Raw genomic sequence first — 18,059 nt, forward strand, 5'->3', positions numbered from 1 at the left:
TGGTTGTGTTCAGAATTAGACAATCACATTTAAACTCATGTTCAATAGTAGTCAGTACACAGCTGCCATTATTTATAGTGATTCTGAGTAACCTCATATAAAGTTCAGCTGTTCTAGTAAGATTTTCCTGACATTTTCTTTGTTGAACGTGACAGCAAAAGCCATCGTCCGTTAACAGCTTACAACACATCAAAGGGATCTGATTGTTGAAAGGCATCAGTCAGGAAAAGGGTATAAAGAATTTCCAAGGCATTAGATATACCATGGAACACTGATATTACCAAGAACTGGACGTCCCTCAAAACTTGATGAAAAGACAAGATGAAAATTGGTCCGGGAGGCCTTCAAAGAGGACTACAGCAACATTAAAAGAGCTAGAGGACTATCTGGCAGGTACTAGTTGTATAGTGCATATGACAACAATCTCCCGTATTTTTCATATGTCTGGGCTGTGGGGTAAGGTGGCAATAAGGAAGACTTTACTAACAAAGAAAAACATCCAAGCCCGACTATGTTTTGCAAAGACCTACATCAAGTCTGCAAAAAGCATGTGGGAAAATGTGTTATGGTCTGATGAGACAAAGGTTCAACTTTTTGGCCATAATTCCAAAAGGTATGTTTGTCGCAAAGTCAACACTGCACATCACCAAAAGAACACCATACCCACAGTGAAGCATGGTGGAGGCAGCATTATGTTTTTCTGCAGCTGGAACTGGGGCTTTAGTCAAGGTGTTGGGAAATATTCCAAATATCAGGCAATATTGGCACAAAACCTGCAGGCCTCTACTAAAAAGCTGAAGATGAAGAGGAATTTCGCCTTTCAGAACGACAACGACCCAAAGCATACCTCCAAATCAACAAAAGAATGGTTTCACCAGAAGAAGATCAAAGTTTTGGAATGGCCCAGCCAGAGCCCAGACCTGAATCCCATTGATAATCTGTGGTGTGACCTGAAGAGGGCTGTACACAGGAGATGCCCTCGTAATCTGACAGATTTGGAGCACTTTTGCAGGGAAGAGAGGGGAACAATTGTCAAGTCAAGATGCGCCATGCTGATCGACTTCTACCCAAAAATGCTGTAATAAAGTCAAAGGGTAATTCAACAAATTATTAGTTTAAGGGTGTGCATATTTATGCAACCACATTATTTTTGTTCTTTATTTTTCCACCCTAAAAGATTTCAGTTTATTTTTCAATGCAATTATACAGATTATAGGTGACATCTAAGGTGAAAAACGCTCATCTTGGACTGATTTTGTAACATGACAAGAACCACTGCACGCACGCACGCACGCACAAGTATGTCAAAAGTTTGGGCAGCTCAAATACCAGAAATGTATCATACCTGACAGAACCGTTTCAAGTGCAAAATGAGATTGGCTGGAACTGAAGATACCAAGAGCTGTTTTCTAGCATTGGTGTATACAGTATCTCGCGTTTCATCTACAAGTGAAAACGAAACATTAGATCAGAGATAAATGATTCTATACATTTAAAATGCCAAAATACAGCACACATATTAACCCCTTAAGGACGCAGCCTAGTTTTGGCCTTAAGGCTCAGAGCCCATTTTTCAAATCTGACATATTTCACTTTATGTGGTAATAACGTCGGAATGCTTAAACCTACCCAAGCGATTCTGAGATTGTTTTCTCGTGACACATTGGGCTTCATGTTCGTGGTAAAATTTGGTCGATATATTCAGTGTTTATTGGTGAAAAATTGCAAAATTTAGAGAAAATTTTGAAAAAATTGAATTTTTCTGAATTTAAATGCATCTGCTTGTAAAACAGACGGTTATACCACCCAAAATAGTTACTAGTTCACATTTCCCATATGTCTACTTTAGATTGGCATCGTTTTTTGAACATTCTTTTATTTTTCTTGGACGTTACAAGGTTTAGAACATAAACAGCAATTTCTCATATTTTTAAGAAAATTTCAAAAGCCTTTTTTTTAAAGGTACCTCTTGAGTTCTGAAGTGGCTTTGTGGGGCCTATGTATTAGAAACCCTGATAAAACACCCTATTTTAAAAACTAGACCCCTCAAAGTATTCAAAACAGCAGTTAGAAAGTTTTTTAACCCTTCAGGCATTTCACAGGAATTAAAGCAAAGTGGAGGTGAAATTTGCAAATTTCATTTTTCTTGCTGAATTTCAATTTTATTCATTTTTTTTTCTGTAACACAGAAGGTTTTACCAGAGAAACACTACTAAATATGTATTGTCCAGATTCTGCAGTTTTTATAAATGTCCCACATGTGGCCCTACTGCGCTCGTGGACTAAAACACAAGCCCTAGAAACAAAGAAGCACCTAGTGCATTTTGAGTCCTCTTTTTTATTAGAATATATTTTAGGCAGCATGCCAGGTTTGAAGAGGTGTTGAGGTGTCAAAACAGTAGGAATCCCCCAATAGTGACCCCATTTTGGAAACTACACCCCTCAAGGAATTCATTTAGGGTTGTTGTTACCATTTTGACCGCACAGTTTTTTCACAGCACGTATTTGAATTGGGCTGTGAAATGAAAAAAAATCCATTTTTTCCAATAAAATGTCATTTGTGATCAAAATTTCTTATTTTCACAGGAAACAAAATACCCCATTTTGTTGCCCAATTTGTCCTTAGTGTGGCAATACCCCATTTGTGGTGATAAACTGCCGTTTGGGCCCATGGGAGGGCTCAGAAGGAAAGGAGCGCTATATGTTTGTTGGAGTCCAGATTTTGTTGGATTGGTTTTTGGGTGCCATGTCGCATTTGCAGAGCCTCAGAGGTATCAAAGCAATGGAAACCCACCAAAAGTGACCCCATTTTGGAAACTACACCCCTCAAGGAATTCATTTATGGTTGTTGTTAGCATTTTGACAACACAGTTTTTTCACAGCACCTATTTCAATTGGGCTGTGACATTAAAAAAATGAAATTTTTTCCAATAAGATGTAATTTTTTACCAAAATTTCTTATTTTCACAGGGAACAAAATACTCAATTTTGTTGCCCAATTTCTCCTGAGTGCATCAATACCCCATTTGTGGCAATAAACTTCCGTTTGGGCCCATGGGAGGCCTCAGAAGGGAAGGAGCGCTGTGTGTTCTTTGGAGTACAGATTTTGCTGGTTTGGTTTTCGGGTGCCATGTCGCATTTGCAGAGCCCCAGAGGTATCAAAGCAATGGAAACCCACCAGAAGGGACCCCATTTTGGAAACTACACCCCTCAAGGAATTCATTTATGGGTAATGTGACCATTTAGACTCCATAGTTTCTTCACAGAACTTATTTGAATTGGGCTGGGAATTTAAAAAAAATATATTTTTTCCTATACTATGTCATTTTAGCTCAAAAATTCTTATTTTCACAAGAAATAAAATACTCAATTTTGTTGCCCAATTTGTCCTGAGTGCGGCAATACCCCATTTGTGGTGATAAACTGCCGTTTGGGCCCATGGGAGGGCTCAGAAGGAAAGGAGCGCTGTGTGTTCTTTGGAGTACAGATTTTGCTGTATTGGTTTTCGGGTGCCATGTCGCATTTGCAGAGCCCCAGAGGTATCAAAGCAATAGAAACCCACCACAAATGACCCCATTTTGGAAACTACACCCCTCAAGGAATTCATTTATGGGTGTTGTGACCATTTTGACCCCATAGTTTTTTCACAGAACTTATTTGAATTGGGCTGGGAATGAAAACAAAAATTTTTTTTTCAAATAATATGTAGTTTTGGCTGAAAATTTCTTATTTTCACAAGAAACAAAATACCCCATTCTGTTGCGCAATTTGTTCTGAGTGCCGCAATACCCCATTTGTTGTGATAAACTGCTGTTTGGGCCCATGGGAGGGCTCAGAAGGAAAGGACCACCATTTGGCCTACTGGGGATTTTCTAGTGCGAAGTCATGTATGCAGAAGCCCCTGAGGTACCAGTACAGTTGAAACCCGCAAGAAGTGACCCCGTTTTAAAAACTACACCCTTAAGGCATTCATCTAGAGGTGTAGTGAGCATTTTGACCGGAGACCTACACCCCATAAACTGTAATGTGGGTTCTCCCGGGTATGGCAATACCCTACATGTGGCTGTTATCAGCTGCCTGGACACACAGCAGGGCCCAGAGGGGAAAGACGGGGGGGGGGGGGATGATAAGCTGTGCGGAGTGCATCAGGGTAAGTAAAATTGGGGTAAATTATAAACCAAGGGATGTATGATAAATTTTAAAACACTTTCATACAGAGCTCTGGTTATTCGGGACACGTGTCACATTGATATATTGTGTCATCCATTATCGCCCTCTTATAGCAGACTTTGCACCTCTTTTGACTTTTTCCCTTCTTGCCAGTTTGGGGAACTTCTCCTGGAAAGTGTTGCCCTGGTACGATGCGTGTGGGCTCGCTTCCAGAAGTACTGGGTGCCCCCCCTTCTTGGTCCCTAAAGATTAGGTTCTTGATAATCACCTCTTGAAATTCCAGGAAAGTTCCCGACGTAGCATGTACGCATTGTACAATGCCATCTGTATGATGTGCCCGGCCAGCTTCTTATACCACACCGCATGGCGCTGTAGGGCTTCAGGGCTTGATCTTACAAGTCCATCCCTCCCATGTACCTATTGTAGTCCAGGATGCAGTCTGGTTTGGGGGTGGCCTTTCCTTCATATATCCTAAACCTGTAGGTATACCCTGATGCACTCTCACAGCTTATACATCTTCACGCCATACCTTGCCCTCTTACCCGGCAGGTACTCGCGGAATTGAACCCTCCCTTTAAAATGTACCAGGGACTCATCAATAGAAATACACTTCTCGGGGGTGTATGCTTGGGAAAACCGGGCACTGGAACGGTCTAATAGGGGTCTCCGTTTATACAAACGGTCAAAACTGGGGTCATCTCGGGGTGGGCACGGCTCATTATCAGTATAATGTAAGAAGCGAAGTATTGCCTCATTTATTTATTTTTTTAGGTTCCAGTTCAGTTCTGAAGTTGCTTTGAGGGGCCCATATATTAGAAACCCCTATCAAATACCCCATTTTAGAAACTAGACCCCTCAAAGTATTCACAACAGCATGTAGAAAATTTATGAACCCTTTAGGTGTTTCACAAAAATTTAGAGCAAAGTAGAGGTGAAATGTACATTTTTTTTTTGTCAGAAAATCCTCTTTATACCATTTTTTTTATAACACAAAAGGATTTATCAGTGAATCGCAAATTAATACTTATTGCCCAGATTCTGCAGTTTAGAGAAATATCCCACATGTGGCCCTAGTGCGGTAATGGACTGAAGCGCCGGCCTCCGAAGCAAAGGAGGACCTAGTGGATTTTGAGACCTTTTTTTTATTAGGCACCATGTCCGGTTTGAAGAGGTCTTGTGGTGCCAAAACATTGGGAACCCCCCAAAAGTGACCCCAATTTGGAAACTAGACCCCTTGAGGAATGCATTGTAGTTTTCTTGGGGTGCATGCGGCTTTTTGATCAGTTTTTATTCTATTTTTAGGTGGCGTGGTGACTAAAAAACAGCAATTCTACTATTGTTTTTTTATTCTATTTTTTTTACAGCGTTCACCGTGCGCTATAAATGACATATTCACTTTATTCTGCGTGGCGATACGATTACGGCGATACCAGATGTTTATAGTTTTTTTATGTCTTATGGCGTTTGCACAATAAAATACGTTTTGTAAGCAATCATTCACTTTTTGTGTTGCCTTATTCTAAGAGCCAGAACTTTTTTATTTTTCAATCAATAAAGCCGTGCGAGGACTTATTTTTTGCGTAACGAACTGTAGTTTCCATCATTACCATTTTTAGGTACATGCGACTTTTTGATCTCTTTTTATTCCATTTTTTGGGAGGTGAAGTGACCAAAGAATTGTGATTGTGGTACGGTTTATTATTATTTTATTTTACGGCGTTCACCGTGCGGGATAAATAATGAAATAATTTTGTAGTTCAGGCCGTTACGGACGCGGCAATACCAATTATGTATAGTTTATTTGTTTGTTTATATATTTTTATTAATAATAAAGGACTGATAAGGGAAAAAGGGGGATTTTTACTTTTATTACTTTTAAATCTTTTATTTTCTTATTTTTACACCTCTTTTTTTAACTTTTTTTTTACTTTATTACTTTGTCCCACTAGGGGACTTGAGGGCAGGAGGCCCTGATCGCTATTCTAATACAATATGCGTAGTGCAGTGTATTAGAACTGTCAGCTACTCACTGACAGCAAGCATAGTGGGTCCTGACGTTGTCAGGACCCACTAGGCTTCCGTCTATGGCATAGCCGGACGCCATTGTTTGGTGTCCGGTTGCCATAGTCACCATCGCCGGCCGCTATCGCGTAGCAGGCCGGCGATGGCAGCTTAACCCCTAAAAAGCCGCGATCTCTATAGAACGCGGCTTTTAAGGGGTTAATCAGCGGGGACACAGCGATCGGTCCCCGCTGTAGGAGCTGTGACAGCTGCTGAACAAGACAGCAGCGTCACAGCTCCTGTATGTGTCGGGAGGACGGCCGAAATAGCCGTTACTCCCGAGACGTACTATTACGGCATGGAGCGCGAACGATACAGCTGCCATGACGTAATACTACGTCAAGGAGCGGGAAGGGGTTAAAAGAAGAAAAATCAGACAGGCAGACACAACATTCCCTGCTGGTTTCCCGCAATACTATTTTAAATATTCTTACGGTCTTGAAAATAATTATTTTTTTCTACAGCGGGCATAGTAAACGCGTTTACTACATTTTACCTGAATTTTCGAAAACCCTTTTAATGGGAACCGGTCATGTTCAAAATGTAGTCTAATCTGTGGTCAGCATCTTATAGAGCAGGAGGAGCTGAGCAGATATATATATAATTTTTATTTTTGCTGTAAGGGTATGTTCAAACGGCCGAAAGATCGGAAGCAAAACGCCTCCAAACATCTGCCCATTGATTTCAATGGGAAAAATGGCGTTCTGTTCCGACATGTTTTTTTTTACTTGGCCATTTAAAAAAAATGGCCGCCCAAAGAAACGCCCGCGAAAAAGATAGCAGTCAATCACTGAGTAGAACTACCCAGAACAAGCAGAGGTTTAACTCTTTAGTCTTTCTACGTCGGCCGTTTGGGGTAGTTCTGTTGAAGCGCCACCTTTTCACGTTGGCACTTCAGAAGAACTTTTCCTGCATTGTGCGGGGTGCTGCTGGAGCCCGGGCTGTTAGTAACAGCCTCGGGCTTCAGGGCAACGATCGGAGACCTTAACCCCCTCAGATGCGGCACTCAATAGCGAGCGCCGCATCTGAGTGATTTTAAAGGTAGGGAGCTGCCTCTCTTACTCCACTCGCACCCCGCCTGCATCACGGGGTGCCAATGGTTTCTATGGCAGCCTGGGAGCCTAACAAAGGCCCCCAGGTCTGCCTTTAGTGATTGCCAGAGGCATGGTAGAAGTATTGCAGTGTATTATAATAGCAATCAAAAGATCGCACCCTAGTGGGAATAAAAAAAAAGTAAGAAAAAAGTAAAATAAAGTTTTGTCCCAAGTAAAAAAAATTATTAAAAACCCACTCTTTCCCCTTACAAAATACTTTATTATGAAAAAAAATTAAAAAGTTACTCATATTTGGTATCGCTGCATCCGTAACGAACCCAACTATAAAATGATTACATTATTTAACTCGCACGGTGAACGCCGTAAAAAATAAAATCAAAAACATCACCGAAATTGCTGTTTTCTGTTCATCCTACCTTCAAAAAAATTTGATAAAAAGTGATCAAACAGTCGCATATACTCCAAAACGGTACCAATAAAAACTACAAGTCGTCCCAAAAAAAAAAAAAAGCCCTCATACAGCTGCATCGGGCAAAAAATAAAAAAGTTATGGCTCTTAAAATACTTTTACTGTGTAAAAGTAGGAAAACATAAAAAAAACTATATAAACTTGGTATCACCGCACTCGTAATGACCCACTCAATAAAGTTATTATGTTATTTATACCACACGGTAAACTGCGTAAAATTAAGACGCAAAACAAATGGCGAAATTTATGGGTTTTTTTCCAGTACCCCACTAAAAAAGTTAATCAATAAATCATATGTACCCAAAAACGGTGCTGTTATAAAATACAACTTGTCCTGCAAAAAAAATGTCCTTGTACAGTTATGTCGACGGAAAAATAAAAAAGTTATAGCTCTTTGAATGAGACGATGAAAAAACTTAAAACATTAAATCGGTCACTAGGGTTTAAAATACCTTCGGTATTAAGGGGTTTAATGAACAATTCTACAAGTTATACCAAACCTTCTCCCACAAAAATATATATCTGCTCAGCTCCCCATGTTTTAGAACATGCTGCCCGCAGAGTGGACTGAATTTTCAACATGAAAGGTTCCTTTTATATACGTCATAATGAAAAGTTACGTGCTTTACTAATATACTTTGTATTGCTATTCTTCACTATGAATCAGGTTGTTTTTGTTTATATCCTTGAGGCTGAAAACCCATACGCACTCAATACTTCTCACAGCTGAGAGAATCCTAAAATCACATTCAGGGCTCATACACACGACCGTTTTAACAACGGATCCGCAGCACAATGATGACATCCGTGTGCGGTCTGTGGTTTTCACGTCGCGATACACTTCAATGGGTGAGACTGAGCCGCAAACACTGACATGAATAGGACCTGCTCTGAGTGTTGCGGTTCGGTCCCACGGATATGTGAAACCATGGTCATGTACATGGCGCCATAGAAATTAATGGCTCAGTGTGCTATCCACACACACACAACACACTGACGAGAACAATGGTCGTGTTCATGCGCCCCTAGTCAAGGCATGTTTCTGTGAGTTAGTGTATCAGCAGCTCAAATGTCTATCATCTTCTTAGTTTGCTGCAATCTATCAATGTAGGTAAAATGTATTAGCCACTTGGAACTGAAACACAAAATAAATGATATAAAATACATAATCAAAAAACCTTTTTAATATGACTGCTCGCTAAACGCATATGTTGTTATAAACCTATATTGTTTTATTTCTCCTGGAAGAAGTGGATGAGTGACAGATCAGTTAAAGTTTTGGTTTGGGCTTTGTACATAAATTCCAGATTCAGTAACTTGCGCAGATACAGGAATATGCACGTTTCAGATATGGCCTGCAAATCTGATCAATGCAGGACTGAAGTCCCTTTTACATGGGCCAATTATCAGGCAAATGCTCGTTCATTTAACGCTCGTTGCCGATAACTGCCCTGTCTAAACAGGGCAGCGATCAGCCGATGAACGAGCAAATTCTCGCTCATCAGCTGATCATATCGTTTTAATTTTTTTTAAATTTTTTTTGTCGGAAGCCCATCTCCCTGTGTAAAGGTCCTCTTACACCAGCCAATTTTGGCCAGGGTGCAACGAGTGCCGATCAACGAGACAGCTCGTTGATTGGCGCACGCTTGCTCCTGTCACAATGAGCTATGTATGGGGACAAGCTCTCGTTACTCCGATCGCTCGTCCCCATACATTATCATCATGTTGGCAGCACGTCTCCCTGTTTACACAGGGAGATGTGCTGCCGACATCGATAATATGTTACTTTTTTAAAACGATACGATCAGCAGATGATTGAGCGTGTTCATCTGCTGATCGTTGCCATGTTTAAGCAGGGCAATTATTGGCAACGAGCGTTCAATAAACGCTTGTTTGTCCGATAATTGGCCAGTGTAAAAGGGCCTTAAGCAGGGAGATGCGCTGCCGACATGATAATAATGTATGGGGATGAGCGGTCGGAGCAACGAGAACTCGTCCCCATACTAGCTCCTTGTGAAAGGAGCAAACGATCGCCGATTAACGAGCTGTCATTTACACGGCCCAGGACGGCAGTGTAAGAGGAACTTAACTACGGAGGTATGAAATGTTTGCTCCCTGGAGGCCGTTTGGTAGATAAGCACTCGTATAAACATTTAAATGTTTTACTATATACATTTTCTGCTGTAAATATTACTACTTTTTATTTTTTTTACTACATCAACGAAAATGTTTTATCAGTTTTTGCTACATCCCAACAAGTTTCCCAAAGAAGTGCATGGTGTTCCTAAAAGTAATGTATTGTATTAGCTGGCTGGTATTACTAGGAGTTAAAAGTCAGATTACAATAGGGAACCACAATCTGCATCCTACAAATCAATAGCTCATAACAGAAAACTAAAGAATAAAAAGGCAATAGAGATTAAGGTAAGGGAGATCTGGAGGTCACATTGTTTGATACATTTAAGAGAACATCCTGGAAACACTATTACAGCACACACTTTACCCGCAATATGGGCCTTCCTTTGATACTTCTTCCGGTCTTCAGTGCACGTCTCACACAGAAGCTTGTTGTTCCCCATTAAGAGCTCGACAGATGTAAACTGGTAGAGACAGGACTGGACAGAGCATTCCTTGGAGCTGGTTACGTAGCCTTGGGAAAGTGTTTGGAAAGCATTTTGTGGGTTCTGGGATAGCACACACTTTGCCTGAGAGCACGGCTGATAGCTTGTGCTGCTGACATCTTTACAGGAGCCCCAGATGTCTGCCACTTCATTGAGGTTGAGATTGGACAAAGACCCGCTGACTGCATCAAGGTCAATGTTATTATTAGTGGACGGTGGACTGGCCAAAGTTCCATGTTTTTTATGATTATTAGCCTCGCTCTTTGATTCCGTATGGATTGATGAATTCTCGTAGTCTGAAGCTTCACTATCCGCATCTCCACTGCTCTCCAGCTGGCTCTCACCATCACTTTCACTGCCAGCTGATTGGCTGCCAGTCGGAACACTCCTGGAAGTAGATTTAGATTCCTGTATAAAAACCTCTCTTCTACCCAGTTCAGGCTGCATATTGCTTTCCTCAATTATTACAAGACTTTTGCTGTGGTCAGTAGATTTTTGTGGCACTTTCTGTCCGTCATTAAACAGATTCTAAGATAAATAATAATATTAGCGAATGTCATTCAAATTAACACATGTGCAACCATTAAAAAACATAAGAGATGTGTAAATTTTTTCATGAGCTGAAGAACACTTTGAATGAGGGTCTGTCTGCTCTCCTGACTTGTAGGTTTCAGTAAATACTTGTATTCACCATGAAACAACAAATTCTGGAGCATCTTTTCTGTGTTATGACGTTCCTCTGTTATTCCTCTTGAAAACCTATGAATAAATTGTCAAATTATCGTTATTATATAGCCATGTCAAAGGGGCGTGCGCTCACACATTCTGACATGGTCTAATCAGTGCCTACAGTGTCTGACCCGTGTCGGGATATACACTATTGACAAGGGGAACGGTAACTCCTAGTTATACATTTCCAGGAGGAATAAAAGTGCGACAACACAGCACAGGGTTCTCCAAAAAGATGCCGAAGCATGGTTATTTCATAGGGAATACAAGTATTTATCAGACATATCAAGAGAGAAGACAATTAGTGCTAATGAAATCATCCTACATTTATATTAGAACATTACCCTGTCTACACAACTCATGTCAGTGAACACTACACAGGTCATATGTGAATATCGGTATGTAACAGGAAATAATTGTACATGAGACACACATCTCTTCATATAGGTCTACATCTGCATCACATGCAGTTTCAAATCAGTTTGTATAAAATCTCCTTACGTTGTCGTTAATTTCATGGTGTGTATTATAAAGCCGCCCTGGTGTGTTGTCATTGCAATGACACGGGATGACATCCTGAGTAAATTTTGCTTTGTTTCCTTTTCCACAGATTACAGGTTTGGAGACCTAAATTAGCATTACAAAAATGGAAATTTTACTATTCACGGAATAACAGCTGTAATTTCTGTAGATATAATATCATTTAGATCTCGGACTTCAGTATTTCTGCTATTTCTCCCATGTTAATCAATACCCCATAGGAGAAGATTTTTAAAACCCTGGACACACCACAGGGCACAGAAGTGAAAGACCACATGTTGTTTTTGGGGTCTTCTTTTTTCTTGATAAATTCTCAGGCACTATTTTATGTTTGCAAAGGCTCTTTGGCGTCTGAACGTAAAAGCATTCACCAGAAATGATAAAGAAAAAAAAAAAGTGCAACAGACATGGGGAAAGCACATGGCAGCATGAGAGAGCATTTAAAAAAACACAAAAACAAAAAAACACAACACATGGGGGGGGGGGGGTGTCATGCCATTGGATAACCAATCATCGAGGTCTGGAGAAGATCAAAATGGGGACCCGAGGTAACCACGTTGGCACAATTTCTAGAGTACGTATTAGCCAAGATGGAGGGGAAAGGGATTTTCTATTCTGGGGATAACCTGACGAATAGCCAAGATGAAGTTTCGGAGAAGTCCTTTTCTAAATTTAGAGATGGAACCCGGAACATGGTTAATAGAGCAATCTCTTGGGAAATCTGGATTGATGACCGACATTTTTACAAGGAAGTGACTTCACGCTACAGAGAAGCTATAGCTATAGCATATCCCACCAGATATGTGACATCATGCCTGGATTTGAGACACATCTCCAAAGTAGGTGGGAGACCCGAGGATAGATTTTGTGCAACTTGGCAGGGGTTCTCTACCACTGGGATAAAATTTTGCAATTGAGTTCCTGTAGTTTACAGGAGCCCGAGACCTTGCGATTAAAATAAAAAATGGATTTAATCCATTGTACCCCTGAGAAACAACATCCAAGTTCCTGTTCCAATACCTGGATAAAACCAGGACCAGACTCACCACCGCCACCCCGATAATAGCATAATGTAAATCAGAGAGATCGAATGTGTAAGTGCCACAGAGGAAAAACATAAGGTTGTTCGGTAGAGAAAGAAAAGGAAAAGCCATTTTCAGTAGTTACAAAATTTGGGTTACCCACAAGTGGAGTGAGTGGGCCAGGGGAGGAGACTAGGTGCAATCGTGCGGCAAATCATTCCCAGATATCCAACAGCTTGGACAAAAAGGGAAAAAGTTTGAGACTTTTCATTATTAGTGCCTGGGAGGAAGCCAGAACACCCCCTGTTCAAGAAGTGGTGCTAAATGATTTCCATCTCCACCCAAATCTTGGAGGAGTGGTGGGGAAAAAGGTCTTATATGCAAGTAATGATAGTGACTTTATGAAACAGAGCAAAGTCGGGCAACCCTGTACCCTTTGTCGTTTTGAAGAAGGTCAAAAGACAATGTTTCAGACAAGATTTAGTGCCTTTCCAAACAAAATTAGAACTTATGGATTCAAGCTAAATAGCTTCTGGATAGATTCAATGACAGCCTCTGAAACAAATAAAGAAGCTTCGGGAGGGTGTCCATTTTTAACACGTTTATCCTGCCAAGCCGAGACAGTGACAGGCGATCCCAATTGTTAGGGTCAACCTCCAGAGAAGCAACCATCGGTTTAAAGTTTAGGAAAAATGCCTCTCTAGGATTCCAAGATATTTAATTGATAAATGATGTCAACTAAAAGGGAAAAAGACCGCTTTGAGATGTGTCACTTCAGGCAATCTAAATTTAACGTTAGAACCTCTCTTGACAAATCCCCTCCACCCTACCATCAACCCACTTGGCAAACTGCTCACTGAAATGGGGTGGTATGATTTGTGGAGGCTGAAACACCCTAACTCACTGTCTCGACTCAATTACCGCTCCTATTGTCCATCCCAACCAATACGGATTCATCCTGGGTAGGTCCACCACAGATTTTATCTGTGCCTACAGCTGACAGATGTAGAACTGGATGAGGCAGAAACAAAGTGGTAGAACAGTTGTCAATCCATGTTCTAAAATATTATATTACCTTTCTACGGGCCTCCAATAGTAGAGGTGCATTATCAATGGAGGAGGGCATATATGGCCATCAATAAAGTAACATTTGTTAAAACAGACGAGCAGTAAATAAATGAGAAGCTTCACTCACCCTCCCCTCTATAATTGGCAGCGAAAGATCAATAAAAGCTTCTTTCACAGAAGAAATCTAGAGGAAAGAAACCATGAACATTAACTACAACCTTCAACTCAAAGCTCATTTGACCAAAATACAGCTTCCTCAGTGTCTAACAAATATATTACTGTTCATTTTATGTAAGCAAACTTTAGAATGACTTTACTTAGAGATAAGAAAAGGCAATGTAATGCATTTACAATCTATTCATATTTACTTAAAGAGGCTCTGTCCCCACATTATAAGTGCCCTATCTCCCACATACGGAGATCGGCGCTATAATGTAGGTGACAGCAGTGCCTTTTATTTAAAAAAACGATCTATTTTGACCACTTTATTAGTGATTTTAGATTTATGCTAATGAGTGTCTTAATGCCCAAGTGGGCGTATTTTTACTTTCGACCAAGTGGGCGTTGTACAGAGGAGTGTATGACGCTGACCAATCAGCATCATGCACTCCTCTCCATTCATTTAGGCAGTGCATAGGGATCCTTTTAGATCGCTATGTGCTATCTTATACTAACACATTAACGATACTGAAGTGTTTAGACAGTGAATAGACATTCCACGGGAAGTCTATTCACAATCTCTGCACTTCGTTACTCTGTCTGTGGTAGTTACAGCAGAGCAAAGCGTAATCTCGTTGTAACCTGTCATTTACCGCCGCGTAATCTCGCGAGATCAAGCTTCCTCTGCTGTTACTACCACAGACAGAGTAACGAAGTGCAGAGATTGTGAATAAACAAAAGCATTATAGTGAATAGACCAAAGCATTATTGCCTGTCAGTGTAACAGGCATTTGCTGAAGGCAGACCTGGGGGCCTTTGTTAGTCCTCCAGCTGCCATGGAAACCCGACGGCGCCCCGCGATTTCTTTGCGGGGGCGCCGATGGGGTGACAGAGGGACCTCCCTCCCTCTGTCAAACACATTAGATGTCGCTGTCGCTATTGACAGCGGCATTTAATGGATTAAACTGCCGGAATCGGAGCGCGCTTAGATACCGGCAGTTGCAGCAGGAGCCAGGCTGTGTATAACAGCCGTGCTCTTGCCGCTGATCGCGTGCGTACACTGTCAGTACCCACGCGATCGGAGGACGGATATATCCGTCCTCCTGCGCGAACTAGCAGCTGCAGAGGACGGATATATCCGTCCTTCGGCGTTAACAGGTTAAGCTGGGCTTAAAGATTTTGTGCTGCGAGGCGCCGATCACGCAAACTGTTGACTCTCAAAAACTTGTCATCTGATTTTGTAGTGTCCTTTGGTCTACCAGACCTCTTCCTATCAGAGTTTCCACCAGTTTCCAAGTGCCTTTTGATGGTATAGGAAACTGTACCGACTGCCACCACGGCTTTCTTAGCAATTTCTCTGTATGACAGACCTACACTTCTAATTATAATTGTCAGTCTGTCTTCTTCTGGGAATTGCCTTTTTCTTGCTATTATGATATCAATGTGCTCTGTCCTGAAGAGCAAAACTGTCCAAATCCTTCCCTACAGTGTGTTGTAATGTAGTCTGTTCCAACACTGGTTATATAGAATCAGAGGGTTTGAAAGTAATCCCCAAAAGTGGAGACACCTGTAAAAAGATTTTGCATCCAATTTCAAACCATAATTTGCTTTCTGTGCTGCAGAGCAGCTGTCCTTGATGTCTTCCCTGAAAAAAGCCCTTTGGTTAAAATCAGAAATGTTTTTAACTTACTTTTGAACCATTTCACATTATGTGCTATACTAGAACTGTGTTAATGCGAAAAATAACTGGAAAAATGTAGGTGTTCTAAAACATTTGACTGACTGAAAAAAAAAATAAATATATATATATATATATATATATATACACACACACACACACACACACACACACACACACACACACACACACACACACACACACACACACACACACGGCCCGCCCGCTAGTCGTAGCTGCAGAAAGACAATTGTATAATTTAACTCTATGGGAAGGAAAGCAAGGGATTTGTAGATTTGTGTCAGAAAACTGGAGCTCCAACCCCTATAAAGATACATTATTAAATGAATCAGTACAGAATTTGGCAAAATTATGTTTATATGTGGAGAGATAATTATAATTTTTTTCTTTAATGACAAATCTGTTAAAACATTTACTGTTTAGATTCCTAATTGTGCTATTTTGTTCCATGGGGTTTCCTTTGGGCTTTCCGGCATTTTTAATGACATGAATATTGCAGTCTGCAGTACTATTGTCAAGGTCTGTCGCAGATTCGGAGTCCAGTGGCTGAAATGATGTGGCAGAGTGGTGATAATCGCATGAGTAGTGTAAGTAGCAGTCCCGTTTATGTACGCAGATAAGCGACAACAGGTTGTAGCGTGACATGTGATTAGGAAACAATCCAAGTTCGGTATAGAAATGAGCAGCAACAGATTACAGAGTAAGTAAAAAAGGAGCTGGACTATAGGCTGGAAGCCCATTAGCCTGGTTATCAGGAAGTGTAATGACCAGACTTTTAGGCTCGTCCTCACGTGGCTGAAACTACGATCAGTTGCAGTGGCCAATGGCAGCAAGGTTTTGGCGTATATTACAAAAATAATAATAAATGGTGTGGCTAGTCGCCACCACATATGGGCGTAGTTTCAACCACATGCGGACGTCCGTACATGAGGCGGTACCCAAATAGTTAGTTAAAGGGAAGGTGTCACAAATTTTTTTTTTTATATATAATATTGCTTTTAGTATGTCATTAAAATACATTTTATTTGTGTTTTTGTGTTGTACTTTTTTCTCTTTCTTTTACTTCTCTATGGGGGCTGCCATTTTTTTTTTCATCTCTGTATGTGTCGATTAACGACACATACAGAGATGGAATACGGCACATACATCCCCATAGAAAATGCGAACGGGAGCCGTTCCATTCACTATAGATAAGAGCAATCATGCAACAAATCCAGAGAGGCAAAAGTCAAAAGAAACTAGATAACCGATTCAGTGGAGCTGTCCAGCAGCACCAGTTCAGTGAGAAGAGCTGCTGCCTGGGACAATAGTTTCTGAGTTCAAATCCTGACAGAAATTCTTACCAATAAAAATAACGGAATGCTGATGCACCCCTTTAATTTTGATGGAGTCCTGTCAGGACCCATTATCAACAAAGCAATGACGCTAATGTGAAAAGGGCATTATATATACTACTGCAGTCAGTGCAAGTGCCTAGCTGAGTTTTTAAAGGTTGGTGATATTACAGGTCATATGTAGTGACCTACTCATGTATAGATGGGCGATCCCTATTACACATTACAGCATATTGCCTATTAGATGGCTCATTCCTAAATTACTGATATAATGTAATTGTGTACTCTTGTAACGGGAAATACCTCACTGCTTTAGGCATTATTGCATTGTTCATTCCACACAAAGTTATACAGTCATCACTTACACTTATGAGATATTCATCTTTTTCACGCATAAGAGTGGAGATGTTACACACAGATAATAAGGAGATATACTTACATTTTCACATTCTTCACACATGACTGTGCTGGTTAATTCACCAACAAATACTTTGTCAATAAAATTAGCTTTTATGCCTTCTCTTCCATAAGCTAGAGATAGAGAAATACTTGTGTCAACATTATTGGAACGTATGCACACTAACCACTAGATGGCACTAAAGATTCACTAGGCAGCACTAGCTAATGTCTAAGCTTTGCAATTTCAGCTCCAAAAGTGATCCTATGTTAATGAAAGTGGGCAGTGCTCCACAAATCTTAAAATATCAAATTGTTACTACATCTAGAAAAAAAATAAAAAAATTCATACATTCATCCAGTGAAAAATTCAAAACAGCAAAAAAAAAAAAAAAAAAGTATGACTGCCTGGGAGAAATGCATACATGTGTTTTAGTTGTATAAAACAAAGTACCTTTGACTTTTCTCTTTATATCCTCATCCGCAGTTTTAGTAGTTGGGTTGTTAAATGCTTTCAAAATACCAGATTGTATACGCTGCAATGTAACAGAAGAAAACGGTTATAAACAGCACGTTCAAACTAAATACAGTAAATCTTATAACAAAATGGAATTGTGCAAGACTGTATTCTTTCTGCACGGTCTTCCATTCATGGCCAACACAATTAAGTAATTAAAGGGTTATTCCCACCTTAGAAATGTTTGCTATATGCGGGTCCCAGCTCTGGGACCCACAC

General features: G+C 40.5%; 1 protein-coding gene across 6 annotated transcripts in view; it reads right to left on the reverse strand.

Annotated features, from left to right (window-relative positions):
• Nucleotides 1-18,059, reverse strand: part of USP45 (ubiquitin specific peptidase 45) — a 132,387-nt gene that overhangs the window by 14,357 nt on the left and 99,971 nt on the right. For all 6 annotated transcript variants that reach the window (XM_075862198.1, XM_075862197.1, XM_075862201.1 and 3 more), the window contains exons 10-15: nt 17,778-17,859; nt 17,367-17,458; nt 13,863-13,919; nt 11,607-11,732; nt 10,259-10,904; nt 1,346-1,443 (exon numbers count right to left, since the gene is read on the reverse strand). In XM_075862198.1, coding sequence (XP_075718313.1) covers nt 1,346-1,443; nt 10,259-10,904; nt 11,607-11,732; nt 13,863-13,919; nt 17,367-17,458; nt 17,778-17,859 — 1,101 coding nt within the window. The remainder of the gene's footprint in view (nt 1-1,345; nt 1,444-10,258; nt 10,905-11,606; nt 11,733-13,862; nt 13,920-17,366; nt 17,459-17,777; nt 17,860-18,059) is intronic.

Source organism: Rhinoderma darwinii, chromosome 4, assembly GCF_050947455.1.
Source record: "Rhinoderma darwinii isolate aRhiDar2 chromosome 4, aRhiDar2.hap1, whole genome shotgun sequence".
Classification (NCBI taxonomy): Eukaryota; Metazoa; Chordata; class Amphibia; order Anura; family Rhinodermatidae; genus Rhinoderma; species Rhinoderma darwinii.